The 21383-nt window shown below is 45.1% G+C and overlaps 1 protein-coding gene across 2 annotated transcripts in view; it reads left to right on the top strand.

Annotated features, from left to right (window-relative positions):
* Nucleotides 1–21375, top strand: part of LOC139557038 (protein bassoon-like) — a 190807-nt gene extending 169432 nt beyond the window's left edge. Inside the window, exons 6-13 of one of the 2 annotated variants that reach the window (XM_071371352.1) lie at nt 1369–2995; nt 4345–5183; nt 6505–6613; nt 13440–13571; nt 13716–13771; nt 13983–14125; nt 14413–14505; nt 17726–21375. In XM_071371352.1, the coding sequence (XP_071227453.1) occupies nt 1369–2995; nt 4345–5183; nt 6505–6613; nt 13440–13571; nt 13716–13756 (2748 nt within the window). In that variant the 3' untranslated portion in view covers nt 13757–13771; nt 13983–14125; nt 14413–14505; nt 17726–21375. Of the gene's footprint in view, nt 1–1368; nt 3803–4344; nt 5184–6504; nt 6614–13439; nt 13572–13715; nt 13772–13982; nt 14126–14412; nt 14506–17725 lie in introns of both variants that reach the window. The other variant, XM_071371351.1, reaches the window with a different exon arrangement.
* The last annotated feature ends 8 nt before the right edge of the window (nt 21376–21383 follow it).

Raw genomic sequence — 21383 nt, 5'->3', positions numbered from 1 at the left:
GGCAAATGCTGTCAATAATATCTCCATTCATCTAAAACTAACCCAGCTGTTTGTTACTTTTGCTCAAGTGGCAAATTTCGGATTGATGTTTGTCTCCCCTATATACAGATTGAAACAATTCCGAAATTTAAGTGACCATCTGTCGTATTTGGGAATAATGCTTTCTTTGTTAATTATTTTTCACACAAGAAAATACTAAATAATAATATGAGTTTAAAAGGCAACTGGAAAGAACAGTCAAGGTTAAAAAAAACAACTGAGAGGCTTGTAAGGCACCTCCCTCTTTCAAATATTTATAGAATAAAACCAAACCAAAAAAAGTATCCTGATTTTTAAGACTAATAAACAAATAATTGGAGATTTACACAAAGAAAAAGGTCAACTTCATGATTTGGGGGAGGGGGGAGAGAGAGAAAAAAGACATTCAAGTAAAATGCATAATCAAAATAAGTGACTGATAGGCAGGAAATGATTCAATGGAGTTGTTGAAGGAGCTGATATGGTATTTGAGGTGGTCAAGGAGACTGTTAAAAAACGGACCTCTGTAGGTGATGGAGAATTGACCTAATCTTGTACGGGAATAAAGGGGTGTGGAGATCTGTGGCAGTTCTTGTAGAGTAATGATAAACCTGTGTTTTGAATTTGAATAGCATTTGAAAATATACAGGGAGTAGATTCATTTGGAATTGGAAGACAAAAAACAGACTTGAAGTTGGTTGATTTCATAAATATTGAGGATTTGAAGGCGATTTAAGAGTGGAGGGGAATTTATTTTATACCCTACTCATAGATGATGCTAGAATTGCTGAAGAGAAGTGCATGATTGTAAAACGTTTGCTGAGTTTATGTAGAACTTCTATTGTGGGAGCATCTTTATGAAATGGTCATAGTTAATTAAACATTCATGTTGCTGACAGATACTGGGGCTATCTTCCCAGGCCTTTCTTGAGACTCTGGCTGTGATTAATTTGACTCCCAATGGAATCTAAATTTAATTACCACTAAGTTTTATTCTGTGCCCACTTAGTGCTGCGTGCACAGTTGTGGCATGGCTGAGGATGTAACATAATAGAGAAATGTTAGTGGAAATGTTAAATTATAGACATTTGTAACTGTAGCAATGCCATTTAAGGTAGCAAAAATATTGATACAGTATTTATCAAGTTTCAGTTTACAGCAATTTGTTTATTGCTTTTCTCTTTTGCACAGGCACATTAAGTAATGTATAATCACACTTTAAGAATGTACCTTGTATTTCGTATCGCCCTTGAGGAACAATACATATCTATGTCACATGTGTAATGCTCTGTTGTGCAAGCTCTTTCCCTAACCCTTGCTCTCATGGCCCTGCCCCCTGTCTCCCTGCAGCTGGCCGCCCTGCAGCAGAGCGCCCTGAGGAAGGTGAAGAGGACCCTGCCCAGCCCCCCTCCAGAGGAAAGCCACCTCCCCATTGTCACTCCGGCCCTCCCCCAGATGTACATGCCCTCCGTGCCCTCCCTGAGGGCCGGGACCAGGCCAGGTCTGGCAGCCAAAGCCAGCCTGCTGAAGGACCTCACCCACGAGCTGAAGGCCGTGGAGCAGGAGTCCACCAAGCTCCGCAAGCAGCAGCAGGAGCTGGAGGAGGAGGAGAAGGAGATTGATGCCAAGCTGCGCTACCTGGAGCTGGGCATCCATCAGCGCAAGGAGACCCTGGTGAAGGAGAGGGAGAGGAGGGATATGGCCTATCTACGCTGCATGGGCGACCCGCGAGACTACATGTCAGACAGCGAGCTGAATAACCTGCGGCTGGCGGCCGCTGTAGCTTCCTACGAGAGCAACGGGGTGCTGACCAGACCCAGCACAGCACCACTGAGCCAGTTCACCAGCGACTTCAACACAGCCGCCCAGTTTCCTCCAACCTCCTCCTTCGTCTCCTACCAGTCCTACCACAGCCTGAGCCAGCCAGCTCCAGCTCCCCAGCCCGGCACCCCTTACCAGACTGCAGCCTTCAACCAGCCCCCCTACCCTTCAGTGTCCCAGGCAGCGGCTCTCCCCCAGCCCACCCCCCTGCAGACCCAACATCCTCCCCCATCCTACCAGACCCAGTCCTTCTCCTCCCACACATTCCCACAGAGCCATCTCCCCTACCCGACAGAGCAGGGTGTGCACCCACTGCCTCAGCAACAGCAACAGCCTAGCCACCAGGGATTCCAGCATGCCCAGCCTGGCCAACCTCCCTACCCCACCCACACCTCTCCATACCCCAGTCAGGTGTCCTACCCAGCTGGCCCTGGGCAGATCACTCCCTACCAGCCCCAGGTAGACATCCTCACTGTCCACCAGAGACCGAGACAGACCTCGCTGGCTGACCTGGAGCACAAGATGCCCACCAATTATGAGGTCGTAAGCAACCCCACTGTAGGGGTGACCACCACGGCCCAAGACACTATCTACTCCTCCTCCAGTGGGGCACCCCCATACGGACAGTATACTGGTGGTACCACCATGGTCAACACTTATGGGCCATACTCTACGGCAGTCTCCAGTACATATGGCCAGTACACCACGACAGTATCCAACACATACGGGCAGCAGTACACTTCCACCCCGCCCAGTACGTATGGCCAGTATACCACCACCACAGCTAACACCTACGGCTACACCACCACTACAGCCAGCTCCTACGGCCAATACACTGCGACAGTGGCCAACAGCTACGGCCACGGCACTCCATCTGACCGTCTGCACCCAGTTGACAGCCCCTCTACCTATGCGCAGGACGGTCTCTATGGCCCCGCAAGCCTGGAGCAGAATGTCCCAAGGAACTACGTCATGTGCGATGACATCAGCGAGCTGACCAAGGAGGGCCTGGGCGGCACAGCGGACATGCACCGGAGCGACGGCCATGGTGGACGCTACGCAGGGGAGAGCGGTCCGGCGAGAGGAGGAAGCTCCTACGGCAGGCCGGAGGACGAGCTGACCAGGGAGGAAGACCTGTACGAGCACCAAAGCAGGGGTAAGAGCAGTTACCACCCGCGAGGGTCAGACACATACGGCCGAGTAGTGGGCAGCAGCAGCACTAGCATGGGTGGGGGGTCCTCCTATTACTATGACGACTACACCAAACACGGCGCACAGCGCACCGGCGTCCAGAAGCACGCCTCCAAGAGCCTGGCTCCGGCCGTCATGTCCTCCAAGCGCAGCAAACACCGCAAGCAAGGCGGGGAGCAGAAGATCTCCAAGTTCTCCCCCATCGAGGAAGCACGCGACGTGGAGGCAGACCTGGCCTCCTACGCCGCAAGCACGTCGGGCGGCGGCAGCTTCAGCGTGGCGTCGCGGCCCAGGAAGCTGCAGGACGACATGGCACACGGCCTGAGGAAGAGCGCCTACGAGCAGAAGAGATACTCCTATCCGGAGGAGCGCATGTACTACACCTCGGGCCGTTCGCGCTCCACGGGCTACGGCATGGACAAGATCTCATCCCAGGACTACGCCGGCTACCGCAGCCGCTCCTACGAGAGAGATGGGGACAGGGAGCGCTCATCATACAGGGCGAGCTATAGCCGGGGCAGACCCCCCATGCGCTCTCAGTATTCGTCGGAGGAGAGCCCTCTCAGCCCCATGGGTGTTCATGTGAGGGCCTCCTCTCTGGGCCCAGAGCTGTACGACAGCCGTAGTAGTCAGTATTATGGCCAGTACGGCTCCAGCCACTCCATGCCTGACGTGCAGGATCACATGAGAGACTTGCCCCGGACACACGTCTACAAACCCGACAATTCTTACATTATAGACGATATGCATTGCGCTGTTTCGGACAGTGAAGGTAAATGGGTGCTGAATGCCAGTCTCTACCCACGAATAATTATCCCCCACCCAACCAGAGATAAGGCTAGATGAGAGAAAGAGAGAGAGTCGTTGCATGCTGTGCTGGTGTTGTGTCTCAAGGCGCATTCTGGCTGCTCACGTCCCGACTGACTGACTGCTGTCTGCGCTGTCTGCATGAGCAGCCACGTCCAGTTTCTTCACTTAGTTCGTCACTTTCTTTTCACTTGCATGTTATTCTGAGATGCACAACTTTTTTTTCACACAATACCGTCTTATTGTGAAAGTTGTTTCATTTACTTGATGTGATGAACTTATTTTGTGATTTTCTTTCATCAGTGTTTTACATTTGTTTTCTTTTTTTATGTGTGTCTTGTTTTCGCATTATGCATGGGTGTAAATCTTGACTTCTCTTTAGTTTTTTTGTTTTCCTTTCTCTTTCTATTCTCTCCTTCCCGTTCTTCTTTTGCATGGCCTCAGTCTGCATGCCTCTGTCGCCGTCAGACTTGGAGATTGACTGTGATCTACTCTTGGTTTCCAAAGCCTACCATCTTGGCCAGGAAGAGACAGACTGGTTTGAGAAGCCCAGGGACCTGCGCTCTAGCTCCCGCCACTATGGCAGTGGTGGCCACTCCTCGTCCGGCCGTAGCCGCCACGTCAAGCATACCTACCACGACTATGATGAGCCCCCAGAGGAGGACCTGTGGCCCCAGGACGAGTACGGCCACACCCGCCAATCTTCCACCTCGCGAGACCATCGCCACCACGGCAGCACCAGCTCTGGGAGACACTCCGCCTCGTCCCGCCACTCGGACGAACCGCGCTCCTCGCGCTCCTCCAAGGGCCACCCCAAAGACCCGTCCATGCGCCACGACTCCCGCCAGATGTCCTCGTCAGGGAAGAGGGGTGACCCGCGCTCCCAGGGGGGGTATCACTCATCGGACTACTCCAGGGACCCGTCGGGCCACCACCACAGCCAGGGCCGCTCCTCCAAGTCCTCATCCTCCCACGATGGGCGGACTTCCTCCAGGAAGCAGCAAGAACTCCAGGGTCACCCTCCCTCCTCCTCCAGGGGCCAGGGCAGCTCTGGCCGCGGGCCGGGATCCGCCGGTGGGCCCCCGGGCTCTAGGGGACAGGGTCCTACCTCCCAGCAGGACGGGCTGCAGCAAGGCCAGCGCACCCAGCTGCAGCAGCAGCCCCAGACCTTGGCGGCACGACAGACAGGCACCACCCCTGCAGGCACCACCCCTGGGGGCCAGCAGCCTCTGGGCCTGGCCCAAGCCCAGCAGGGTCTACAGGCCAAGCCTGGTCAGCTTGGTCCTGGTCAAGCCGGTCGCCAGCCACAGGCAGGAGGCCCACTGGGGCAACTGCCACCAACTGCGGTGAGTACAGGATTATGACTTAGTGCAGTACAAGTGTGGTTACAAACAATCAGTGACTCTGGATTGAAAGTGTCATGATTATTCAAATCTACCATCTACATGAGAATCACTGTAAATGTGTGTAGATTATTATTTCACGTGTTGAGACGGCTTTAGAGGTCTTTGGTGGCATCTCTCCCTCTCATCTCTTTCTTGCCCCTTTTTCATCTGTCTCCCTCCTCCTTTTCCTCTCTCTTCTACCCCCCTCTCTCTCTCCATCTCCCTCTCTACCTCCTCTCTCTCTGTCTCTCTGATAAGGCCTAGCACATCACTGTGAGAAGAGGTTTTATTTAAATGTGTGTGAAATCCTGTTGGCAGACCTTATCTGGTCTTGTGATTAGCACTGTGGCTGTAGATAGTGGCAGTGTAACAGCCTCTGTCTAGTCCACTCAGATGGAGGAGAGAGATTCATCCCACAAAATGTCTTCCACTGCAAATCATTCCCCGTCCTCCCGTTACCGTTTGTTTTCTTATGTCTCTGAATACATCAACATGTTTATAATATACAGAACTATACAACATGCAAAAGTTTCTCGGCTATGTGTTGTGTTTTGCATCTAATCCTATACACTAGGCCATAGAGAACCTGAATTATAGGAATTATAGGATCTGTGCTATAGCCTATACTGATAACGTAAAGTGAAATATTTCGTGTTGTGTATGATCATCATTATTATGTGCAGACTGAGATATGGTTCTGAAAGATGGTTCTATGCTCCAAATAGAAACACAGTTGTTAGACAATCGTATCCATCCAATCACATTCATCCCGTACCACATTCATTTGAACTGTCACGGCGCCTGTTCTCTCTGAAAGGCCCGATGAGTGGTTAAAAATCATTCATTCAAAAATGCTAATTGAGGGTTGAAATGAATGGAATGTATCCGTTTGCCGGGTAAAGTGAATCCAAGACAAATCCTGTGTTATTATTTGGCAAATGTCCACAATGCTAAGTGAATTATGTTATATTTGTTCCATTAACCCCTTACGGAGATCATATTCCCAGTTTGTAAATCTAGACGCACGCTTAGATGCACGGCTGGTTGGTTGGCAGGGAGGAAGCATGAAACTGGTTTCAGCCCAATGATCTCTGGCATTGATAATACTCATTCTGCATCATTCTGTCTGTCAAATGAAGTTTTGGCATGGTATTTTACAATAGGTGGTCAACATGATATGAATCACATTGTTCAGTGCATCAGAACAAAATTAGCGATGCACAGTCAGTTTGCCACGTTTAACCGTGTCCCTCATCTCTTTGTCTCTGTCTCGCTCTTCCAGCAAGCACCTGTCGCAAACACACCCCCTGTGACTGCCATAGGGGCCAAAGCTGTCATGGGAGGGGCAGCCCAACCTGCAAAAACACCTCAACCCCAACTCACAGGAATAGGTAAACATCCCTGTCTGCACTCAAACTGCTCCTGCTCTACCCACTGAACATTTCACTGAGAGGGATTAGTACACTTGTTCTCTCCTACACTCTAAAACATTCTGGGTTGTTTGGATGACCCAACTGCTGGGTTGAAGGCATTGGGTCACTGAGTTGGCCCAGCCACTCCCCTAATAGACCACGCCTCCTGAAATTAAGGGATTACTTTAAAAAAGACCCAGCTGCTGCGTCAACCCAGCATGAAAGTGAATAAAAACCCAACCGATGTTTGAATTAACCCATGTTTGGTATAACCCAACTGGCTGGGTCAAAATAACCCAGCGTGTGTTCTTTCCATTATTTACCCAGCGCTGGGATCCCAAATAACCCAAATTGGGTTGTTTTAACCAAGCATTTTTTAGTGTAGGCATACATTAGTCAATCTCCCACAGACAAAACAGACAGACAGACCAACAGGAAGACAGACAGATGCACGCACGCACGCACACGCACACACACACACACACACACACACACACACACACACACACACACACACACACACACACACACACACACACACACACACACACACACACACACACACACACACACACACACACACACACACACACACACACACACACACACACACACACACACACACACACACACACACACACACACACACACACACACACACACAGAGAGAGAGAGAGAGAGAGAGAGTGTTACGTAAATCAGGTATCACGGGTATCCTGTTTAATCCCAGGCATTAATTCTGAGAAGGCTTTGGAAAGTTGATGGATAACCCTAACTCTGGAAACACAGGGGGAAAGTTATTTTTTTTTTAAAGTTAATTTGTCACATGCCCAAGTAGAGAGAAATGCTTAACTTGCAAGCCCTACCCAACAGAGCAGTATTCAATATCAAAATTGTGCAACACATTTTTTTTTTACTAAAAAAATAAGAAGTTAGAGAGGAAGCTATATACAGTGTCAGTACCAAATGTACAGTCGTGGCCAAAAGTTTTGAGAATGACACAAATATGAATTTTCACAAAGTCTGCACAAAAAGAGCTTCACAGGCAAGGATATTGCTGCCAGTAAGATTGCACCTGAATCAACCATTTATCAGATCATCAAGAACTTCAAGGAGAGTGGTTCAATTGTTGTGAAGAAGGCTTCAGGGCGCCCAAGACAGTCCAGCAAGCGCCAGGACCGTCTCCTAAAGTTGATTCAGCTGCGGGATCGGGGCACCACCAGTACAGAGCTTGCTCAGGAATGGCAGCAGGCTGGTGTGAGTGCATCTGCATGCACAGTGAGGCGAAGACTTTTGGAGGATGGCCTGGTGTCAAGAAGGGCAGCAAAAAAGCCACTTCTCTCCAGGAAAAACACCAGGGACCGACTATTATTCTGCAAAAGGTACAGGGATTGGACTGCTGAGGACTGGGGTAAAGTCATTTTCTCTGATGAATCCCCTTTCTGATTGTTTGGGGCATCCGGAAAAAAGCTTGTCCGGAGAAGACAAGGTGAGTGCTACCATCAGTCCTGTGTCATGCCAACAGTAAAGCATCCTGAGACCATTCATGTGTGGGGTTGCTTCTCAGCCAAGGGAGTGGGCTCACTCACAATTTTGCCTAAGAACACAGCCATGAATAAAGAATGGTTCAAACACATCCTCCGAGAGCAACTTCTCCCAACCATCCAGGAACAGTTTGGTGACGAGCAATGCCTTTTCCAGCATGATGGAGCACCACCTTGTCATAAGGCAAAAGTGATAACTAAGTTGCTCGGGGAACAAAACATTGATATTTTGGGTCCATGGCCCCAGACCTTAATCCCATTGAGAACTTGGGGTCAATCCTCAAGAGGCGGGTGGACAAACAAAAACTCACAAATTCTGACAAACTCCAAGCATTGATTATGCAAGACTGGGCTGCCATCAGTCAGGATGTGGCCCAGAAGTTAATTGACAGCATGCCAGGGTGGATTGCAGAGGTCTTGAAAAAGAAGGGTCAACACTGCAAATATTGACTCTTTGCATCAACTTCATGTAGTTAAAAAAAGCCTTTGACACTTATGAAATGCTTGTAATTATACTTCAGTATTCCATAGTAACATCTGACAAAAATATCTAAAGACACTGAAGCAGCAAACTTTGTGGAAATTAATATTTGTGTCATTCTCAAAACTTTTGGCCACGACTGTACAATGTGCAGGGATACTGGAGCATTAGAGGTAGATATGAACATGGCAGCAGGGAATAGGAGAAAGCGACTGGTAGCAGGTTGAATAATAATCATAATAATAATATTTAACAGTATCGCAGCAGCATAAGTGGTGGGTGGGTGTGTGCAAGGTGCTGAGTGTCTGTACTGTGTGAATAGTGCCTTCAGAAATAATTTACACCCTTTGAATTGTTCCAAATGTTGTTACTAGGTGGGATTAAAATGGATTTAGTTGTCTTTTTTTGTCAATGAAGTGGAAGAAAAATTCTAACATTTGTAAAAACCTAAATTATGAAAACTTAAATACTAATATATCTTGATTACATAAGTATTCAGCCCCCTGAGGTAATAAATGTTCGAACCGCCTTTGGCAGCAATTACAGTAATTTAGTCTTTTTGAGTAAGTCTCTAAGACAGGATTCCCCAACTGGCGTCCTGCAGGCCAAATTTAACACGTGGGCGGTTTTATTTGGTACCCCAAAGTTATCTGAGCAATAATTTATTTTTATTGTTGGAAATAAAAGACTGTAAAAACAACAGGAAATAAGCTCCAAGTGATTTCAATTCAAGAAATCTGTTCCCAGGTATCCCCTCTCACGTATAATATAGAGAGAGATACAGCTGAAATTTACATACACTTAGGTTGGAGTCATTAAAACTCGTTTTTCAACCACTCCACAAATTTCTTGTTAACAAACTATAGTTTTGGCAAGTCGGTTAGGACATCTACTTCGTGCATGACACAAGTAATTTTTCCAACAATTGTTTACAGACAGATTATTTCACTTATAATTCACGGTATCACAATTCCAGTGGATCAGAAGTTTCCTTACACTAAATTGACTTTGCCTTTAAACAGCTTGGAAAATTCCAGAAAATTATGTCATGGCTTTAGAAGCTTCTGATAGGCTAATTGACATAATTTGAGTCAATTGGAGGTGTACCTGTTGATGAATTTCAAGGCCTACCTTCAAACTCAGTGCCTCTTTGCTTGACATCATGGGAAAATCAAAAGAAATCAGCCAAGACCTCAGCAAAAAAATTGTAGACCTCCACAAGTCTGGTTCATCTTTGGGAGCAATTTACAAATGCCTGAAGGCACCACGTTCATCTGTACAAACAATAGTACGCATGTATAAACACCATGGGACCACACAGCCTTCATACCGCTCAGGAAGGAGACGTGTTCTGTCTCCTAGAGATGAACGTACTTTGGTGCGAAAAGTGCAAATCAATCCCAGAACAACAGCAAAGGACCTTGTGAAGATGCTGGGGGAAACAGGTATAAAAGTATCTATATCCACATTAAATGAGTCCTATATCGACATAACCTGAAAGGCCATTCAGCAAGGAAGAAGCCACTTATTACACATAAGAATGAGTGTGGGTTTTTATCACAACCCGGCTCGTGGGAAGTGACAAAGAGCTCTTATAGGACCAGGAAACAAATAATAATATAATAATAATCAATAATTTTGCTCTTTATTTAACTATCTTACATATAAAACCTTATTTGTGAATCAAAAATTGTGAATAACTCACCACGGGTTTATGAGAAGGATGTGCTTGAAAGGATGGAGTTTTATTGGAGAGAGTCTCAGTCTTAAATCATTTTCCACACACAGTCTGTGCCTGTATTTAGTCGTTTTCATGCTAGTGAGGGCCGAGAATCCACTTTCACATAGGAACGTGGTTGCAAAGAGCATCAGTGTCTTAACAGCGCGATTTTCCAATGCAGGATACTCTGAGCACAGCCCAATCCAGAAATCTGGCAGTGACTTCTGATTCAATTAAATTTTCACAGAACCGATTGTTGCAATTTCGATGAGGCTCTCTTGTTCAGATATCGGTAAGTGGACTGGAGGCAGGGCATGAAAGGGATAACGAATCCAGTTGTTTGTGTCATCTGTTTCTGGTAAAGTAACTGCGTAATTGCGCACCCAACTCACTCAGGTGCTTCGCTATATCACATTTGACATTGTCTGTAAGCTTGAGTTAATTTGCACACAAAAAATCATACAATAATGGAAAGACCTGTGTGTGGTACTTGTTAATGCAGACAGAGAATAGCTTCTTAATCATAGCCTCAATTTTGTCCCGCACATTGACTATAGTTGCAGAGAGTCCCTGTAAACCTAGATTCAGATCATTCAGGCAAGAAAAAACATCACCCAGATAGGCCAGTCGTGTGAGAAACTCGTCATCATGCAAGCGGTCAGACAAGTGAAAATTATGGTCAGTAAAGAAAACTTTAAGCTCATCTCTCAATTTAAAAAAAAATGTGTCAATACTTTGCCCCTTGATAATCAGCGTATGTTGTAAAAGCGTTACATGGTCGCTGCCCATATCATTGCATAGTGCAGAAAATACACGAGAGTTGCTCGTGGGCCTTGCTTTAACAAAGTTAACCATTTTCACTGTATTGTCCAAAACGTCTTTCAAGCTGTCAGTCATTCCCTTGGCAGCAAGAGCCTCTCTGTGGATGCTGAAGTGTACCCAAGTGGCGTCGGGAGCAACTGCTTGCACGGGCATTACCACTCCACTATGTGTCCCTGTCATGGGTTTTGCGCCATCAGTACAGATACCAACATGAGCAGCAGCTAATTTTGGCTACATATGGACCGTTAGTGGAATTCCCGCGAGAGAGTAACAGTTAATGTGATTGGATGTTAATTATTTGACTAGGCTACCTGCATTTGACATTGTGTTGTTATTTCGCTGAACACTAGATGGTTGAATTTTTTTGGGGGCAGTGAAACGAGGCTACTCAGGCGAGAAAAAAACCTCACCCAAATGTATAGCTTTGTTGGAAAATATAAACAGATAGTTCGATACTTCAATTTTTTTTTTTTATGTGAATCACATTTTTATTTGGCGTACCCCCGACGGCATTTTGCGTACCCCTGGTGGAATACCTGCTATAGTCTATACAGTCCCATCACCTCGCTAACAGTTCCATAGACAGTTCTGTGGAAATAGAGACCCAGGTCCGAAACAGTCTGTAAAGCGCAAATTGGGTATCAGATTTATGTCAAAAGCTGGTGCGGTCATCTCCAGATAAATGCAATGGCTTCAGACTGTTGTGTTAGTGTGCACTTTTTATTTTTTATTTTTATTTCACCTTTATTTAACCAGGTAGGCTAGTTGAGAACAAGTTCTCATTTGCAACTGCGACCTGGCCAAGATAAAGCATAGCAGTGTGAACAGACAACACAGAGTTACACATGGAGTAAACAATAAACAAGTCAATAACATGGTAGAAAAAAAAAGAGAATCTATATACAATGTGTGCAAACGGCATGAGGTAGGCAATAAATCGAATAATTACAATTTAGCAGATTAACACTGGAGTGATAAATCATCAGATGATCATGTGCAAGGAGAGATACTGGTGTGCAAAAGAGCAGAAAAGTAAATAAATAAAAGCAGTATGGGGGGTGAGGTAGGTAAATTGGGTGGGTAGTTTACAGATGGACTATGTACAGCTGCAGCGATCGGTTAGCTGCTCGGATAGCAGATTTTTAAAGTTGTTGAGGGAGATAAAAGTCTCCAACTTCAGAGATTTTTGCAATTCGTTCCAGTCGCAGGCAGCAGAGAACTGGAAGGAAAGGCGTCCAAATGAGGTTTTGGCTTTAGGGATGATCAGTGAGATACACCTGCTGGAGCGCGTGCTGCGGGTGGGTGTAGCCATCGTGACCAGTGAACTGAGATAAGGCGGCACTTTACCTAGCATAGCCTTGTAGATGACCTGGAGCCAGTGGGTCTGACGACGAACATGTAGCGAGGGCCAGCCGACTAGGGCATACAGGTCGCAGTGGTGGGTCGTATAAGGTGCTTTAGTAACAAAACGAATGGCACTGTGATAAACTGCATCCAGTTTGCTGAGTAGAGTATTGGAAGCTATTTTGTAGATGACATCGCCGAAGTCGAGGATCGGTAGGATAGTCAGTTTTACTAGGGTAAGTTTGGCGGCGTGAGTGAAGGAGGCTTTGTTGCGGAATAGAAAGCCGATTCTTGATTTGATTTTGGATTGGAGATGTTTGATATGAGTCTGGAAGGAGAGTTTGCAGTCTAGCCAGACACCTAGGTACTTATAGATGTCCACATATTCTAGGTCGGAACCGTCCAGGGTGGTGATGCTAGTCGGGCGTGCGGGTGCAGGCAGCGAACGGTTGAAAAGCATGCATTTGGTTTTACTAGCGTTTAAGAGCAGTTGGAGGCCACGGAAGGAGTGTTGTATGGCATTGAAGCTCGTTTGGAGGTTAGATAGCACAGTGTCCAAGGAAGGGCCGGAAGTATATAGAATGGTGTCGTCTGCGTAGAGGTGGATCAAGGAATCGCCCGCAGCAAGAGCAACATCATTGATGTATACAGAGAAAAGAGTCGGCCCGAGAATTGAACCCTGTGGTACCCCCATAGAGACTGCCACTAAACTGGAGTATGGCATCAACTGGATTAAAAATAAAGTATTTTAATTGAAAAGTACACCAAACATAGTTTACACTTATCAGCATTCAACTATATTTTAAGATTCTTTCTCGTACTGTAGGTACATTTTCGGAGAATCAGTTTCTAATCATCATCCATCCCCCTCCCCCCCCCCCCTTCTCCCTGCAGGCTCCAAGGCCGCCCCTAGACCCAGTGGCATCGGGAGCGCGGCAACAGGTCAACCGGGGATGGAGGGGGATAGTCTCCTCTCTAAAGTCCTACCAGGAAACCCTGCGGAGGCAGCAGGAAAACTAGGAGAAGGTGCCATGCTGGATCTCAGACGTTTTTACTCTCTCTCTCTCTGTGGAACTTTCATGTTATTCTATCAACGTAACCTTTACAGTGCATTCTACTTGCTACAATATGCCTAATCTCTCTCTCTCTCTCCCTCCTTCCCTCCAACAGCTATCTCCGGTTTTGGCAAGAAGTTCACCTCGTTGTGGTGAGGTGTTGAGATGAAGGTAAGTGTTCACCTGTGTTACCAAGTAAAAATACTATTTCTTCTAACTGTGTGTGGGTGGTTCCGTTTTTTCCCCCGGACCACTTTGTGCGAATTGTTTGTAGGCCCTATGTGCAAGTTTGAGTGTCTCTCCTGTGTCCTGAACAAGGATTTTAGAACGGTATGACAGCAGTAAGTGACAAGTGGGAGTCTCACGGATTGTGTGATTTCAGGTGTCTGTAAATGTTATGGAGGACGTTGTGAGGCTTCGTACCAGAAAAACCTAGGAAGACCCCTGCTTTGTTTTACTATGAGAGAGAGGGGGGGGGGGGGGGGGGGGGATATAGCCATCGATAGAGGAAATCTGAGCGCACTGGTGAGTCCAAAATCTCTATTCCCTGCCTAAAGCTCCCTCATTTTCAGAAAATTACATCAACAAAACTACTTTGTAAAGTATGTATTTTTCAAAGAGACTCGATGGCTTTATTGTAGTGTAATATTGAAAAACATAAATTACAATTAACTTATTAGTAAGTAGTACATACAGTATTGTGTATATTTCAAGTTGCAGAATTTTTTAATATAATTGAAAAAGATTAGCGAACCTAACATGATCATGATCAATCAGCTCAAGATTGATTGTTTTTTCCCACCCTCTTTCAGCCAATGAGGACAGGAATCAATGGATGCTGCATGTTCCAGGCCTGAGCCCACGATTGCAGAGAAACAATGCTGCTTTCTCTGGCAGGCCAGACAGTAAGTAGTACACACAGACTCATCGAACACAACTAAGATTAGAAAAGGTAGGATGGTGGGTACCTCTTAGTAATACACTAATGACACAAGAATTATCACAAAACAATAATCATGATTTACTAATATAGTCAATTATGCAGTGATGGTGTGGGAAAGATTTAGTTCGCAGCAAAGGTAGATTCTAGATTCTTCATCTCTTAATATGTTGCAGTCAAGTCACTCCTGCTATTGTTTACATATAGTAGGCTGATACTGTTTACTGCAAACCAGCACTGCACCTTGCGCTAACCTTTTCATGAACCCTGACCCTTGACCCATGGGCTCTCTGTCAGCCTCTGCATGAGTGCACTGTAACAGCCATATTACTGTAACATCCATACACTGGCATTGACACTGCGATTCTCTAGGGCCAACCGCAGGTCACGTTTCTATGGGCAACCAGGGCTATAGAAGAGTCTGCCGAAAGGCCTTCGATGTCCAGATGTATGTGACACAACCTTCATGAAGAGTTTTGATCTTACCTCCGAGGGTTAATATAAGGCACATTGAAAGACTCAATGAGAGAGCATGTAATCCAGGGTAAATTCTACCTACACTTGTCTGTGGCATTGTGTCATTCGTTTTGGCAGTGTTAGCACCATTTTGTTATCTTCTACCTCTTCTACCAGTTTATAGAGAGAATAGAAAATCCCATATTTGATTATGGTAGTTTGTAAGTGAACAGCAGAGTATCTTGTGGTTCAACTGCAGTCCCTTTATATCACAAAGCATCGGGAGACAAATAGTTAAAGAAAAACACCACTCAAAAATTGGTATCATTTGGTATTTTCTTCATTAGTCCACTGTTGATACAGTCCCAAAATGTTTTGCATGTCTGCAGTCAAGCGTAGCACAAGATATTGGACTCTCAAGAAGCAAAGTGTCACTTTCAAGAAGCAAAGAGTCACAAAAATGTTTAGTGGATTTTTCCTTTAAACAAAACACTCTACCCTCAAGCATGTATAGTTAGGGTATTGTTACTTTCTGGCTAGCCCGCTGTTTTTAATAATGCATCAGTGAATTAGATGAAGTGGGTTATCCGGTTATGAACTGGACTCATCATATTCACAGAGAACAGAGCACGCTCTCTGACTATGGAAAGTCTCTTTGGCCGGTAACAGTATCCATGGATGGATATGAGCTTGAGTGACGTGGTAATGTGTGCCAGAAGATTGTGTATCCATCCACCTCCCCCCGGGACCCCTTCTTCTCCACTCCCCCACCCCACAACATACACTGTATACTTCTCAACTCTTCACTGTTCATCCGCTACAAGTACAGATGCCTCTGGTTTACCTTTGTTTGCTAAAGTAACCATTCTTTACCTTCCGTTCTCGCTCTACCAACTCTTCTCTCTACCTCCTCCTCATCTCTCTACCTCCTCCTCTTCCCCCATGGTGCATAATAGATTTCATATCACGCAGTAGTAACGTATGATTGCTTTGCTACGTTGAAAATGACAAACCAGCATTGTTATATAACCTCTCCGGAGTAATTAACTAGGCCCAAGAATAAAGCTGTGGAACCAAGGCAAGCAGCGTTGGAGGAGCAAACAGAACAGCCACAACGTTTGTTTATATTATAGCATCATTGCCTTTGTGACAGAAGAGAACACTCCTGATTGGTTGATAATTGTGTTGTGAAGTTGTGACATCGGAGCCCTGCTCTCCCATGGTGCCCATTGAGGTCACGGCCTTTTAGGGTCACAGGGCGACTTGGTTGTATTCACTGGGATCGAAATGTAATGAATACGGCTAACAGCTAACTGTTCCACACAATACGTTTCGATGTGATATCTAAACGTCCTGTAACGTGACACCTGAACCGACCCCTCATGCTTAACATAGCATTATTGAAGATAGCATTACCGTGTGGATCACCTGACATCGCCTGAGACTCACAGGAAGGCGGGAATATCACACACATCAAATTGTGCAGGAACACACAGACATTATAGGAATTGACCACTACGCTCACAGAGGCTTCCTTCTACCACAGTGGGGCAGCAGTGCACAGAATACGAGAGAGAGAGAGAGAGAGAGAGACAGAGACCATGTTACAGTACATTACATCATAGCAACCCAATGAACCCAATATAAAACCCCTAGTGTTGAGGACTGGAACTTGAGTTTTGAATGGCTGTCCCCGCGGGGTCCTGTTAGACAAGCTCAAGGAGAACGCCTCAACAGGCTCTACCGTAACTTCCCCTAGTATATCTGATTAACACGCCCTCATTAGCATAACACACCGTCACATCTCCTTAAACACATACTCCCGCTGGCTTATGATGATGATGTACAACTACAGCACCCATAATGCTCTGTAATCCTATACGGCTGTTATCTCAGTGGAGACGTTCCGGAAGCGAACACAATGTCTCCTTAAATAAGACATTTAAGCGTGGTTGATTCCCTTCTGGGGAAGATGAATTTGAATCCAGTGTGTGACTGATGCATTATCCGTCGACAACATACAGTATGTCCGTCGGGTTCACCTGTCAGAATTGGCAGTGTGCTGCCTGAGAGGGAGACTCATGCTGTATCTGTAGTGCAAGGTGTTGCAGCCAACCATGCCATGATGACTAACCGCCCCATGTGACCACAGCCCCAGTCTGTCTCTCTCAGCATAGCGTTCTCATATACAGATATTGGTGTCGCTGATGGAATGAATGGAGCCTCGTGCACACTAGACCATCTTGTGTTTCGAGCTGTCTGTGAAATGGACTGTTCTGCTGTGTTTATGTCCGATACAGTGAGCGAGAGCCTACGTGTAGGCTGCCATGCCCTTACAATCACAATATTCAATGAATGGTTGTTACTGTTAATATTTTGTTAAATGTGTTTCACTGAGGATAAACTGAGTGTAATGTAATAGAGAGGTAGTATAATTACATAACCTGCACAGACCTCAGTACACTGTACAGTTCAGTCCTGCTTTTTTCTGCTCTTCTACCATCTAGTGTTGAATCATAGGATTTCACTCTGTTCTAATCGTATGCTCAACTCTGCATATAATGAGAGGGTTCATTTAGAACGCTTATTTCCACAGAATGATTTCATTACGTTGTGCATTCCTCTGTCATTCATTGGAGATCCATTTAAATGTGTTTACTGTTTCATTCAGGCTATTGTAAGATACTCATAGGATACCAGTCCCCTGACTTTGTGTTCACGTTCTCCAGATCGTTTTGAGGCCACCAGGCTGCAATGCCCACAGCCAAAGAACCAGGCCCCTGACACCCTGGGACCACCAGAACACCCTAGGGCTGTGGTCTGCACGGAGGTCCCAAGCCCCGAGGACCCTTCCAGAGAGCGGCTAGCTGAATAGAGAGCCTGTTCCGCCTGGTCTCTGCCACTGTCCGGGATTTCAGCACCACCTCGCCAACAGCCATTATCCTTTGGGGAATGGGCTCTGTACTAAGGAATACTCCATCCAGCTGCTCTGTAGGAGGATGGGAGGGAGCCACAATACTGTGACACCCCAGCACACTGATGATGCTATCCTCTAGTCCAGTGGTTCCCAACCTTTTTTCAGGTAACTGAATTTTGATCTGCCCGGAGTACCACGGAAGTACCTCCTCATGTGCATTTTACCAGTCGGCCTATTATCTCATGAGTCTTCTCAAGTACCCCCCTGTTGATAGGCCAAATACCCCCCCCCCGGAAGTCCTAGTACCCCTGGTTGGGAACCACTGCTCTAGTCTGTGGGCTGTTGTGCTGCTGCCTGCTGGGGGCGGAACACCTCCCAGGGGGCGTGGCCATGGTGGCAGGTTAGGATCCTTGATTCCGTAAGCCTGTGCTCAGACACACTCTCCTTTCATCTCCGAATAAAGAAAAGAAAACTGAAGCGCTTCGTAGGTTTTTCTGGTACTAAATACTTCCTGTTTCATTTGGATGCTGATAACAATTTAGGGAAGAAGAAGAAGAAGAAGAAAAAGAAGAAAATAAAATACATAATAAGGATGACTAGCATGACGACTCCACGGTTTGTTCTGTTCTTATCTTTACATTCCAGAATGAAAGAAGGCACCGTTTTTTTTATTTTATGCTGACTCATTCTTTGTCTTTTTTTTATGTGTCTAAGAAGTGTATAGTGGATTTAGGATTTTGAATGCATGGAACTTTATATCCAAGACCTTACACTGTTCACCATTTCAATCACAGAGGCCATAAGACACTGGTTAATAATAAAACTAATTTAAAAAACTCCAAAAGAAGACAAGGTGGACATAACACTGAATCTGGCTACAGAATGGGAGAATCATCATTCGGGAGGTTTTGGTTGCACCATGAGAGTCGAATGTGGCTAGTTTTTTTTTTCTTCAGCCATTGCAAAGCCATTAATAAGAAAATAAAAAACATCCCCAGAACGTTTGGGTTCATAGTGTTTCTGAACCTTCCCACAACGTTTGGATCTCTGGTGTTTATTTATTTATTTTTATTTTATTTTTTACAACAGTTTTTCGTTCTCGCTCTGTATTTGCCTGATTTTCTGTTACATGATAGCGGATTCGCCTTAATCATGCCATTCTTTTTATTTAGAGTAAAGTGGCATCTCTTATTTTTGTACTCCATGTTGTGTCCATAAAGCTTATTTTCATTGCAGACTTTTTTTTACGTGATAATGATGTCAGCTAGAACACTGGCTGTGAGATTCATTTAATATTTTTGTATGTTGTTTCACTTTTAGGTTTGAAATGATTTATATGATTTATTTTTCATACATTTATGTGTTTATGGTTGCCATAATAATTGATTACATTATTTATTGATTTATGATTTATGATGATTTATGAAAATGCGATAGTATGTGGAAGGAAGTCAGCAAAGAACACAGTCTTGTGTCATTTAAAAAATCAGTGGTCAGGAATGTGTTGCCTCTGTCTGTATATCTGAGTTGTGCGATTTTCTGCTATCACATCTTAACAGGGCCACACCTGGGTCACATTCACTAGGCACCAAACCGAAGAAACAACGGACTGAAACAGGGAGGTACTACCTGAAATTGTCCAATAAGAAGCCCTAATTTTCATTTTTCTGTTGTAAAACGTTTTGCAACGGTGTGCTCTAATGAATACGACCCTGGAAATCCATTCTTGTACTTTGTTACTGCCCAGACAAGGCACATACTATCTGCCCATTTTGATATGTGAGCACTGCAAGACAGCAGAGAGGCACTGAATACAAACCAGTGCAAATCACCATTGAATCTGACTTGAAGTACTTTAGCCTTCTATTGTTGACTGTCATCATCATCAATGGGTTTTCATGTTTTCTGGCTTACTACAAATGTTTTAATATCCAAAAGAACACAAAAAGGAAAAGAGATAATACTTACTGACTGAAGTAGTACATATAGGCTATGTGTTTCAAATATACTGAGGTTGACACACTGGAGAAACCTAGTCTGCGCACACTCACATGTGGCTGTATGAGTTATGTGCATGTTAAAGGTGTTTGGAGCATTAGACGCTGAAGGGTCAAAGATACAGTTGGTTCAGTCACAGAGAGTTATTTCCCTTTGTTTTTGCGACCAAACTGCAAACCCCAAGATGTTGACAGTTGTCACAGAAACCTCTCAGGTCAGTGTTCCTCCTGCTGTTCTCTGCAGTGCAGTGTAGTTCGACTGGTCAGGTGGGACTGGTCAGGCACTCCGATGCTACAGGGGCCTACTGATGGGATCCCAAACCTGATGTATATTGTCTCTCTCTCTCTCTCTCTCTGTGTGTGTGTGGACGCTGGGATAAAGCATGCTCCGGCAAAATCTCAGTAACAGTCACTTCTGTATCGTTACGGTCCTGATGTCTGTGTGTATGTGTGAGTATGCGTGTGTTTCTCATCATCCTATTACAAAACCACAAAACAAACCAATATTTGAAAAATAAAACATAAGTGTGTGGTCGACAGCAACTTTTCCATTTCAAACGTTCTATGCAATTAATCATATTTAGGGGGAATACTAGGGAAGAAAAAAACAACTGAATATCACTATCGTTGTCATGCCTGAGAAAAATACTGCTTTATTGTAGCGTTCCTGCTACAAAAACAAATTGACTTGTTTGTATATAGCTACAATACTTTTACGTCAGGAATTTGATTCAATGTTTTTTTGGGGGGGCATGTTTGAGTCTCCTCACTGAAAATTGGGACCCGTTGCCAAAGGATGAACTATATAGGCACCCTAAAACGGCAGGTTATTTCCATGTGTGCACTAAAGGCTATAGGGAATCGGATGCCATTTCTTTAATGTAGAATACTGTCATAAAAGTCTGCCATCTTATTGCTTCAAGCATGGGTACAGTGAATGGTCTTCTACCTACAGTACAGCCGTGGATCCCAATATTTGGCTGCCAATTTGTGCACTTCTTATTCCGTAAAGTGAATAAAGCTGCTGAAGAATTAAGCCAATTCTATGAAGAGATTAAATATATCAATTATATATACAGTACCAGGCAAACGTTTGGACACCTAATCATTACAGGGTTTTTAAAAACTATTATCTACACTGTTACTATGAAATAACACATATGGAGTCGTGTAGTAACCAAAAGTGTTCAACAAATCTAAATATATTTTATATTTGAGATTTTTCAGAGTAGACACCCTTTGCCTTGATGACAGCTTTGCACACTCTTGGCATTCTCTCAACCAGCTTCATGAAGTAGTCACCTGGAATGCATTTCAATTAATAACAGGTGTGCCTTGTTAAAAGTTAATTTGTGGAATTTCTTTCCTTAATGCATTTGAGTCAATCAATTGTGTTGTGACAAGGTAGCGGTGGTATACAGAAGATAGCCCTATTTGGTAAAAGACCAAGTCCATATTATGGCAAGAACAGCT

Source organism: Salvelinus alpinus, chromosome 28, assembly GCF_045679555.1.
Source record: "Salvelinus alpinus chromosome 28, SLU_Salpinus.1, whole genome shotgun sequence".
Classification (NCBI taxonomy): domain Eukaryota; kingdom Metazoa; phylum Chordata; class Actinopteri; order Salmoniformes; family Salmonidae; genus Salvelinus; species Salvelinus alpinus.
This window is presented reverse-complemented; position numbering and strand designations above follow the sequence as displayed.